The 11162-nt window shown below is 38.6% G+C and overlaps 1 protein-coding gene across 2 annotated transcripts in view; it reads left to right on the forward strand.

Annotated features, from left to right (window-relative positions):
• The window catches only part of rasef (RAS and EF-hand domain containing), a 73266-nt gene extending 62910 nt beyond the window's left edge, over nt 1-10356 (forward strand). For both annotated transcript variants that reach the window (XM_020511860.2, XM_048592980.1), the window contains exons 16-18: nt 1459-1578; nt 2558-2634; nt 9704-10356. In XM_020511860.2, coding sequence (XP_020367449.1) covers nt 1459-1578; nt 2558-2634; nt 9704-9812 — 306 coding nt within the window. In that variant the 3' untranslated portion in view covers nt 9813-10356. The remainder of the gene's footprint in view (nt 1-1458; nt 1579-2557; nt 2635-9703) is intronic.
• The last annotated feature ends 806 nt before the right edge of the window (nt 10357-11162 follow it).

Raw genomic sequence — 11162 nt, forward strand, 5'->3', positions numbered from 1 at the left:
AATAGTGAGGAAAGAAGGAAAACATAATGATAGAGGCAAGGGGCCATATTTTTGAAGAGTTTGACCAACTCCAGAAACCTTTATAAATGGCAGCCCCTACCTGGATGTGGAGGTTCCAACCAGATTTCTGACAGATTACATTCTTCCTATCTGGAAGTGGACAGGGTATGAATCACAAAGCCAGGAAAACCAAGCTCAGAAGGCCCATTTGAAATTTTTGCCGAGTTCAAAAAGACCTCATTTTCATTGTTCCAAGGGCGACTTGCAATGTGGGGGTCACAAATTTATTGAGTTGACAGAAAGAGTCTTAAAGAATGTATAAGTTTGGTTTACATGTCATGATCTTTGTCCTTTAAATATTAAAATAAACAGACTGAAGCTAACAGAGTTAGCAGTTCCGTTAGAGTTTTTGTTCACATTTCTCAAGTGTGTTCTTACAGCTGGGTCATTATGAATGCTTAGCTGAGTTTCAGATGCCAGAAAAGCACTTGTGCCAGCAAGGGTGACTGAGTTCAAATTTTGATCAACAGCTCAAAGAGACTATTAAAGGACTAGCTGTTTTTGATGTGGTTACTGACTAGAAATTTGGCTTCATAACAAATTCTACACTGTGTTTTAAAAATTCTGGAATTCATTAATGAGAATTATGTTTAGTTTTGTGTCAGAATGAGAGATCTATTAAATTTTACTATTATCTCCACCTGACTCCATAGATCTAGCCATACTGAATATTGGATGAATAGCTATTGATATGGCATGAGGAGGTCATGAGGGCAAGGGGTAGGTGGATAATATGAGTCAAGCTTGGAGGTAATAAGTGAGAGTTAGGTAGACGTTTTAACCAGCACACTTGGCACTCGTGTGCTCATCTGCACTTATGGCCATCTATGATCTGCTTCTGGATTAGAGGGCCAGACTCTAACCCACCCCCGCATTCCCAAAGCATTGAACATTCAAGCCACACCAGGGGGATAATGATTCAATTTTTAAAATTATATTTAGAAAGAAACATTTGTCAGCACTTTTGGATGAATTAAGGCAAAAAACAGCTATAACTGAATAAAGTAAATATTACTGCACTTGAGCAACATCTAAAGTGGCTAAATGATTTGGGTCTATAAGAATTTCTTCAGAGCTGGTTTATCTGGAAGGAATCTAAATCAAAATAAAAAGTAAAGGCTAAAAGAAAGAAGGGTTTGTTAATTTCAAAATTTCCAGTTTGCATTTATAATACAGTCACATAACATAAAGGATTATTATATTAGCAACATCACATCACTTACATGTAGCATTGGTAGCATGAATATGTTATTTAGGTTTCCAGTTCCATTCAATACCAGAATTTAAAAAAAACAGGTGTATTAAATGAAGAGATTCAGGGAAAACATATAGTGATAATTTATCCGATATTATAAGCACACAGTAAGATGATGTTAGTCATTTTTGCTTAATTTAAAGGATTCAACCAATGAAAATATTCCCATTATGTTGGTGGGGAACAAAGCAGATCTACGGAACAGAACCTCGCAAGAAGTGCAGAAGTCAGTCCCCACAAGCTATGGGGAGAAACTGGCCATGGTGAGCATCAAAGAACTGAGTCAGTCATTAACACTGGGTTGCAAGAAACCAAACTTTGAAAGGGAGGGGAAGAGATATCAAAATATTTGAGCAACAGGTGAAGCCTCAGGATGCTACTTCGCAGTAGACACACGAATAGTATTCTCCACTAACAAGTCTACTGTCATCAAGCCAAAAAGACATTATGCCTCCTACACAGATTAGTAATGTGCTGTATGAATTTCAGCATCAGTGTGATGCCAAGTACATAAGCTGTGTGCTTCAGGCTAGGCAGACTGCATGTCCTTTTGACTGACTGATGTAAAAAGAGTGCAGCTTGTTGACTGCTCACTTAACCTGTGCTTGCAAAACTCAAGACATAATCTCCAACACTAGATTCGATTCTGCTATTGAGTTGCATTTACCAGATAATCCAGACTGTGCGAAGCATGGCACCAGAAACCAGTTTAATGTTATATTGGACTGGTGTGTTAGAAACTACAAATATTTATAAACAGGACCGTGCTCTGTGTAAGAAAAGGAATCTGTGCATATTCTGCACCTTTTTCATTGAGAAAGGATTATGGAAACTGCCTTTCCTGTGGCAATGTCTTGATCAGTTAGTGGATCTACCTGGCCTGAGTTTAATCAGCGAGCTAAGATTGATCATTAACAGAACAAGCTGTATTTCCATTTCAACCAATCAGCAGATTCTGGATATGGTCTGAATTAGAGTCCTCTTTCAAAGTTTGGTTTTGTATGTCAGTCTTGAGGAGTGCAAGACTAAAACGTTCCAATTTTATCTCTCTTTCTAGCAATGTTTGAGTGCTGTATTGCCAAGCAATTAGCTGAATCAGTAAGAATATTTTTGTTTTAAATTTGGAGAGTGGGTGTCTAAAGTCAAAGCTGTGATTTATTTTTTATTTGTTATGATAATCTTTTCATTGAGGATATTAAATATAAGAGTGAGTCTTTTTCATTTTTTTTTGCTTCCTAACAGACATACAATGCACTGTTTTGTGAAACAAGTGCCAAAGATGGCTCAAATATTATTGAAGCAGTGCTTCACCTCGCTCGGTAAGCATTGATTTTATTAACTAGATCAGTAGGCTCCTGGAAACATGCATTAGGTAGAGGAAAAGATCAACGGCACTTTGATAGAATGTGCAGATAATAGCCTAGTCAAACTCTGACTATTTCTTCTGGCTAATGAGCTGTTTATTTTGTGAGTAATGAGGCAAAGGAAGATTTTTGCAACAAATTTCTATCGAGAGTGATGTAAAAAGAGACCTAAAGTGTTTGGCTTGGATGTGCTTGAGCAAATAAAAATGATAGGGATTTACCAGGACAGTTTTAATTGGTCCAATGTAAATTTCTCAAATTTAGTCTTCTCTTTGGTATCTCATTAGTTAAGAACAATGTGGAAGCTAGATGTTAATGCGTTAGGGACTAAAGTTACAAGTTAACAAGTGGTAACAAAGTGTGGAGCTGGAGGAACACAGCAGGCCAGGCAGCATCAGAGGAGCAGGAAAGTTGACGTTGCGGATTGGGACCCTTCTTCAGAAATGGCAAATTTCTGTGTTCCTCCAGCTCCACACTGTGATATCTCTGACTCCAGCACCTGCAGTTATTGCTATCTCAAGTTAACAAGTGGGTTTGAATTGGGAGGCTGAGCAGAGACAATCAAAAGGTAATGCTCATTGTAGTCACATATTGAGAGGAAGCAGTGATAATTCATTTTCCCTATCCTCACTGCTTATGAACAGTTACAGGAATCCAAAGTAAGAATAATATAGTCATTGTTCTATTACCAAAAACACTGCGATTCTAAGTTCTATACCGCTATAAATATAATATTTCACATCATAGTTCCAGTGAGGATCCCTACTTATCTGGAAAGTTAATGCAAAACTCTATACACCTCAATGATGTTTCTATTAATATTTCAAAATAATTAATTGAAAAATTGTTTGAAATAACATGTAGTAGCCATGTGACTTTATAACAAACTCCCTCAGTGAATAATGTGAGGAGTGTAAAATGAGCGAATTACTCTCATTCGATGAAATGTTGTCTTGCATTTTAAACTTTGGTTTGTATATAGTGTTGACGTAATCCAGGTGGATGCCATCCAGCTGTAATATCTTGTAGGTCTTATTTATTGAGAGCGATACCAGTACCTAAAATAAAAATTTACTATTTACCACCTGGACACTGCTATTCTTGTCTATGAAAGGATAAGATGAAATCATTTAATATCTTGCAGTAATTTAACAGGGATCTGGCAATTTGATGTCATGCAGGGGTGGTGTTACTCTGGGCATAATCTCAATTACATATTCTTCAATTTAATCACCCCCACTTTTAATTTTTGGTGTTACCATTTTATGGCACCTTCCTGAAATAATACATTGAATGTGTTGAGAAAGGGGCTAGACAGATGACTGTTCTATTTGTAGTTGGTAGGAGATGCACAAGAATGATCTGGAGCAATTCTTCCTGCACTTTTTCCATCAGCCTTTTAGGAAGGTACTTGCCTTGTACTCATTGTGTTCCGACATAGTCATGGCAGAAATAGAACTCCAGCAAAATTGAGAATGAATATAAAATAATGCTCCATTGTGCTACATGCTTCTTTATGTTCAACTCTTTTAATAGTAATTTCCCCTGCTGTTTTCTGATTATTCATGTATTCAGTTATGTAGAGATATAGAAAAAATAATTATTTTTAACATTGAATGTTCTGAATAATTGATGTGAAAAAGTGAAGAATTTTTTTTGTCATTTCTGTGTTTGTATCAGATAATTGTAAATAGGAATGAATATCTTGTGTCTCACTGTATTGAAGAACTCCATGCAGCTCTATTTTTCTGAATATGTATAAGTTGCTTGAGTGAATGGGATTGAGGTTAAATTTTGCTATTACTAAAAACCAATTTATTATTGTTCTGGTTCAGTTATTTTTAGCGCTGGACAGGTTTGCAAATTGTTGTGTATTCTCAGAGCTGTTCAGGCCCAAAATGTTCATGGTCAAAAGAGAGAGGGAGAAAAACATTTCCAGTAATAATAACAGGATGTTTTTATTTAAAGAGTCCTTTGCTCGACAATTTCCCATTGGAGACTTTTTTTTTTAAAGAAAGATTAGGTTGTAGACATACTCGCCGAGCCAGTGGGTTTGGTTGCAAACATTTCATCACCCTGCTAGGTAACAATGGAACTCCAATGGGATCCCCAATATCTGATTGCAGAATGAGTAATGCAAAGGTTAGAATGGATAGCGCTCCCCACTATACAGCCTAAACTTTGGGCCCAATATGTAGATGACACCTTCGTAATTATTAAACGCACAAACCTAGAAGAAACCCACCAACACATAAACAACATCCTTACCCGATTAAACTCACAAAAGAAGAAGAGAACAACAACCGACTACCCTTCCTGGACATAATGGTAGGACGCAAAAACATTGGGGAACCCCAGACTAGCGTACACAGAAAGACTACGCATACAGACAGATACTCAATTACACTAGCAACCACCGCAATGCCCACAAACGGAACTGCATCAGGACACTATTTAAACGAACCACAACACACTGCAGCAACCCGGAACTATGCAAAGCAGAACAGGAGCACCTATATGGAGTCTTCAAAAGGAATGGATGCCAGAAAAGTACAATCCGCTGTTACCTCTGAGATAGACCACAACAGAAAGACATAACACAACCAGACTCACTAATCAACCTACCGTACATCAAGGACATTTCAGAGATGACCACAAGACTACTCAGACCCTGAGGTATCAGGGTAGCCCACAAACCAACAACCACCCTGCGACAGCTACTGATGAACTTAAAGGATCCCATATCCAAAACCAGCAAAACCAGTGTAATATACAAAATACCATGCAAAGACTGTGAGAAACACTACATAGGCCAAACCAGAACAAAACTGACTATACAGGTGCATGAACACCAACTAGCCACCAATTTGCGCCACCAATTCTCACTTGTCTCACTACATACGGACAATGAGGGACACTAATTTGACTGGGACGACACATCCATAATCGCACAAGCCAAACAGAGACACACCAGGGAATTCCTGGGGCCTGGTATTCTAACTGCAACTCCATCAACAAACACATTGAATTAGACCACGTGTACAAACCACTGAGAAACAGAACCGGAAATGGTACCAAACACCCCAACAAACTGAGGCATATAAAGAACAAGTGGGACAGAACACTGACACTTCACCGGAGGCGCACTGACGATGCTAACTAGCAGGGTAATGAAACATTTGCAATCAAACTCATCGGCTCAGCGAGCATGTCTACAACCTCGTCCACATCCCAGGCTACAAATCTTCTTGAAAACTTCGAAGAAAGATTGTTTGGTTTGTAAGGTATACCTTAGGTATAGATTTTCATTCCATTCGAAAGACTCCAAGGCCATTTGAAAACTGCAGTCAAGACTCAATTGCAACAATGTACAATAGTGCAAGATAAGCGTGCAGTTAGAAAGCCTGGCCGATACCATTGCGAGGTTGATCTTGCCCAGATCCCCATGGTTTTGATGCAGTCAGGCTGGCTTTTCCATGACTCATGGTTCACAACCATTCAGTGGAGTTGGTTTTTGGGGAGGTGGGATCTGTACGAGGTGAATGGGTTAAATCTAAACAGGAACAAGACCAGTATCCTCATGGAGAAGTTGCTAATACTGCTGGGGAGGTTTAGCAGGAGGATTAGAATTAGGGGTGGTGGCAGTCATAACGTTGATCAAAGAATCAATTGTACAAGTGAGGAAGGATGATGTCTTGGAAGGATCATTAAATGAGGTAGAAGTAAAGAAAACAAAAAGGGGGAAATGTTGTTTGGTGTGTATTATATGGAGTAACAGTAAGGGATTTTAACTACCCATATATTAACAGGCATGGTTCACGTGTACAACATTGGGTGGGAGCAAAATTCTTAATATGCATGCAAGTGAATATTTTTTAGCTGAAATGTGGAAAGCCCAACCAGAGAGGTGAGCAGTTTTGAACCTAATATTCTGAAATGAACGGGGCGGGTGTAAATTGTATCAGTAACAGGACATTTTGGAGGTTTTGACCATAAGTCAATTAGATTTAGGATCATTATGGGACAGGGTAATGATAGGCTATGAATAAATTAGGGAAAAGTTAAGGTAAGATGTGATTGGTAAATGCTGACTGTGAGCAGCTACTTGCAGATAAAACTGTGTCAGAGCAGTGGGAGGCAATCAAGAAAGAAATGGTGAGAGTACAGGGCAAAGATGTTTACATAAACACAAAGGGTGTAACTAAGTCCAGAAAACCCTGGATGTCAAGGGACATAAAGGTTGGGATTGGGGGGGATAAAAAGAATCTTATAGTAATGGGGAGTAACTTGAAAAGGGAATTAGAAAAGCTAAGAGAGTGCATAAGAAAGGGTTTTTTAAATATATGAAGTGTGAGAGAATAACTAGACAAAGAATCAGGCCCACTAGGAACCATAAAGGTAATCTGTGTGTGGACCTGGGAAATGTGAGTACAGTTCTTGATGAACACTTTACGTCAGTATTCACAATTGAAAAGGATGGTGCAACTATAAACATCAATGTGGAACACTGAAATACGAAAAAAAGTTAACACAGTGAGAGAGTGGAGGGCCTCACAGGTTTAGTAGCTTTAAAAGTGAATACACTCATAGCCATAGATGAAATGTTTCCCATGGCCATTGAGGGAGGCAAGGGAGGAGATATCGAGGGCCCTGGCTGTAACCTTCAGATCCTTTTTGGTCATAGAGTGTGGTGCTAGAGGATTGGAGAACTGCTAATGTTGCCCCATTATTAGAAAAGGGTTGAAGATAAGAATAAAAAATGACAGACCAATCAGTCTAAGCTCTGGTGGGGAAGTCATTAGAAATATTCTGAACCTCGGAGTTCTATCTGTACTTGGAGGGACAAGTTCATCAGGGATAGTCAGCATGAATCTGTTAAGGGAAAGTGGGCTTTGATGAATTTGATTTTTTTTTCAAAAAGTTAACAGTGAGTTTTGATGAGAGTAATGCATTTGATGTTGGTCTACATGTACTTTAGTAGGGCTTTTGATAAGTCCCTAATGGCAGGCTAGTGAAAAAAGTAGGAGCCCATGAATTCAAGGCAAAGTAGCACATTGGATCCAAAATTGGCTGAGAAGCAGGAAGCAGAAGATGATGGTAGAGAGATTTCAGTGACTGGAAGTCTGTTTTTAGTGGGGTTCAGCAGAGCTCAGTGTTGGGGCCCTTGCAGTTGGTTATGCACATTAATGATTTGGATATAAATGCACAGATATGATCAAGAAGTTCGCAGATGTCACAAAAATTGATCAGGTGCTAAATAATGAGAAGGATAGCATGAACTGCAGAAGGGAATCATTAAACTGATCAGCTGTGCAGAACAATGGCAAATGGAATTCATCGCAGAGAAGTGAAGTCTTGCTGGAGGGCTAACAAGGCAAGGAATCACAGTATGAATGGTAGGACCGATTCAGATGGGTCAGAGGGACCTTAGTGTGTATATCCATAGATCTCTGAAAGTAGCAGGGCTGGTGGATAAGGCGATTAAGAAGGCATGTGGGATACTTGCTTTTATTAGTTGAGGCACAGAGTACAAGAATAAGGAGGTTATGCTGAAACTATCTAAAATGCCAGTCACGTCACTGGAGTACCGCATGTTGTTTTGGCCACCACATTACAGGAAGAATGTGATTGCATTATAGATGATGCAGAAGAGATTTACCAAGATATGCCTGGGCTGGAGGATCTCAGTTACAAGGAAAGGTTGGATTGACTGGGGTTGTTTTCCTTGGAGTCGTGAAGATTGAGAGGGGACCTGATAGAGGTGTGTAAGATTGAGGGGTGCAGAGTGTGTGGATAGCAAGGCACTTCTTTTTCCATTAGTAGCAGGTCAGTAATGAGTGGGCATAGATTCAAGTTAAGAGGTAGAATGCAAGAGCAGAATTTTTCAACCAGAGTATGACAAGAGTCTGGAACTCATTGTCCGAAAGGGTGGTTGAGTCAGAAACTCCTGGAACTTTTAAGCAATATTTAAATATTCAGTTCTGTTGGCAAAGCTTCCAGGGTTATGGGCCAAAAGCTGGAAATCGGATGAGTGTAGTCATGTCTTTGTTGACTGGTACAGGCATGTTGAGCCACATGGCCTCCTTCCATGCTGTAAATGTCTGGGACTATGACCCTAGACCATCAGTCTGGATTCCAGATTCTTCAGCCAGTGACGTTACCATGATGCTACTGCCTCCTCTAATTCATTCTTGGCTCGAGATATATGCAAGAGTTTTGACAAGCTCTCGACCACTAAAGCAGCATCATCTAGCTCAACATTTTTCACTCCATATCAACAGGCCTGGATTTTCTGATATGGGCTTCTGGAAAGTATTCAATCTCAAGAACTTATGTTTGCTGTGTCTTTGATTCAAGACTGCTGAAGTTATTTGTAGTACTTCTCTAGCTGAGAACTTAGAACAGAGTGAAGATTGAAATTAAGACTTTCTGGTTTGTATGGTCTCGTGCAGAAATTGCTAACAGTAACATAAGCTAACTTTGTGAATGCATTTTTTTAAGCACGTGCCATTGTAGATCTCCTGACCCTGATCTAAGTTTCACCAAGTTGCATGTTGAATGAAAACATTTCTTAAAGTACATTATGTTTTAAGACTTTTCTGCTTTTTTTTGGTTATACCACATTTCTGAGTAAGAGTTAAATGACAATGGTAGTCACTTGGCAATTGGCTATCTATCCGAAGGATTTTCTTCTGTGCTTATTGAGGCATAGAATATTTGTGTTGTGGACAGGAATGCATTTCCCTTTTAGGCACCCAGAATAAAGATTAGTCACTGACAGTTTAAGTGTAGCATAATTAGATACAGAACAAAGATTGTCCTACTTTTTGGTTATTGTGGTATTACGCCATAGCTCCAATCTCAGAACTATCATTGAAACCAATATAATGTTTTCCTTCACCCTTATAATGCACAATAATTACAAACTTAATGCCTTTCACTGTAAATTAGTGTTATCATAACTTTAACTACATTTGATATATCTACTCTGTTGTTTACATTCACTGTCAATTCCACCCCACAGGGAAGTGAGGAAAAGAGCAGATGAAAAAACAGACGAGGACTCTGTAACTAGTTTGTCCAGCACACACTTGAACAAGAAGTTGGCCATGAAAAATTGCTGCACTACATAATTATGAAGAATAATCATTGATTGAACTGTTCTGTATTTTTGCATACTACTTTTGATCAAGATACATTGTTTAGTGTCTTAAAAAATACAGAATGATGGAGTTACAGTGATGAAGAAGCCAAAATATGAAGGATCGAGCAAATTAAGAGACTGGTGAAAGAGCAAGATGAAATGAGAATTTTAAATAAAATCCAGTTAGCTGTGTTTGTATTTCATTTATTTCATTCTGCTCAGTGTTGCCAAAGTGTTAGCCAACAAGATGGCTGTCTGAAACAAAAGTGTATTTGTCTCCTTAATTACTTGTATATAGTGGTCTTATTTACATTTCAAATTTAAAGGATGTTTCTCGAAATAATGCTGCTTTATAATGTTTTATTTTGTCTCATGTTACATCCATAAATGTATTTATTTTAAAAAATGAAATTAAGATAAAAGCAGTCTTTACACAGCACCTAGAAATGTAATTAAGTTATTTTTGTGATTGAAGTGGACTACAGGTGTTCTGTAATGTTAATGAAGTATATTAAATGATACATTCCATTTTATTACATGTTGTGAATCCAAAGTAGTTTCCTTCTTAAACATAGTGGATCAGTCTCAAATGCATTCCACATAAGTCATAGATGATTTTGACATTTGTTGCCTGTTTCTGACGTCTTCATTTTGCTTTCTTTCCCTTACGTCTCCCTTTCTGCCACTGCTTTTTGTTTTACATTATCTGTTTGTGCTTCTCTCCCATTTAGGTGGAATTTAGTAAATAATATGCTGAGGAAAGGAGCCAATAACTACTGCAAGCTGGATTTAGCAGAGGTGGAAATGAGAGGCTCTCAGGCAACGTAACCCACAGCAACTTCCTTACTATTACCACTTCCAATCAATTGTACTGTCTCCCCATCATGCTCTACATAATCTTGCAGCATGAACTGCCAAATCGGCAAAGGCAATACCATTAAACATCTAAGGGCCAATGGTTAAATTCTGTATTGTTTGAGATTGTCATTGCCTGGTACTTGTTTGGAGCATATATTTCTTGCCACTTATCTGCCCAAGCCTGCACATTGTCCAGGTCTTGCTGTAAAAATACACAGGCTGGTTCTGTATCTGAGAAATCACGAATGGTACTGAACATTGTACAGTGAACACTCCCAATTCTGACCTTTATGATGGAGGGAAGGTCTTTGATGAAGCAGCTGGTGATTGTTGGGCTTAGGACACTACCCTGAAGAACTCCTGCAAGATGTCCTGGGGCTGAGATGATTGGTCTGCAACAACCACAACCATCTGCTTGTATGCCAGATATGACTCTAACCAGTAGAGATTGTCTCCCAGCATCCCATTAACTTCAGTTTTG

This window comes from Rhincodon typus, chromosome 3, assembly GCF_021869965.1.
Source record: "Rhincodon typus isolate 14 chromosome 3, sRhiTyp1.1, whole genome shotgun sequence".
Lineage (NCBI taxonomy): Eukaryota > Metazoa > Chordata > Chondrichthyes > Orectolobiformes > Rhincodontidae > Rhincodon > Rhincodon typus.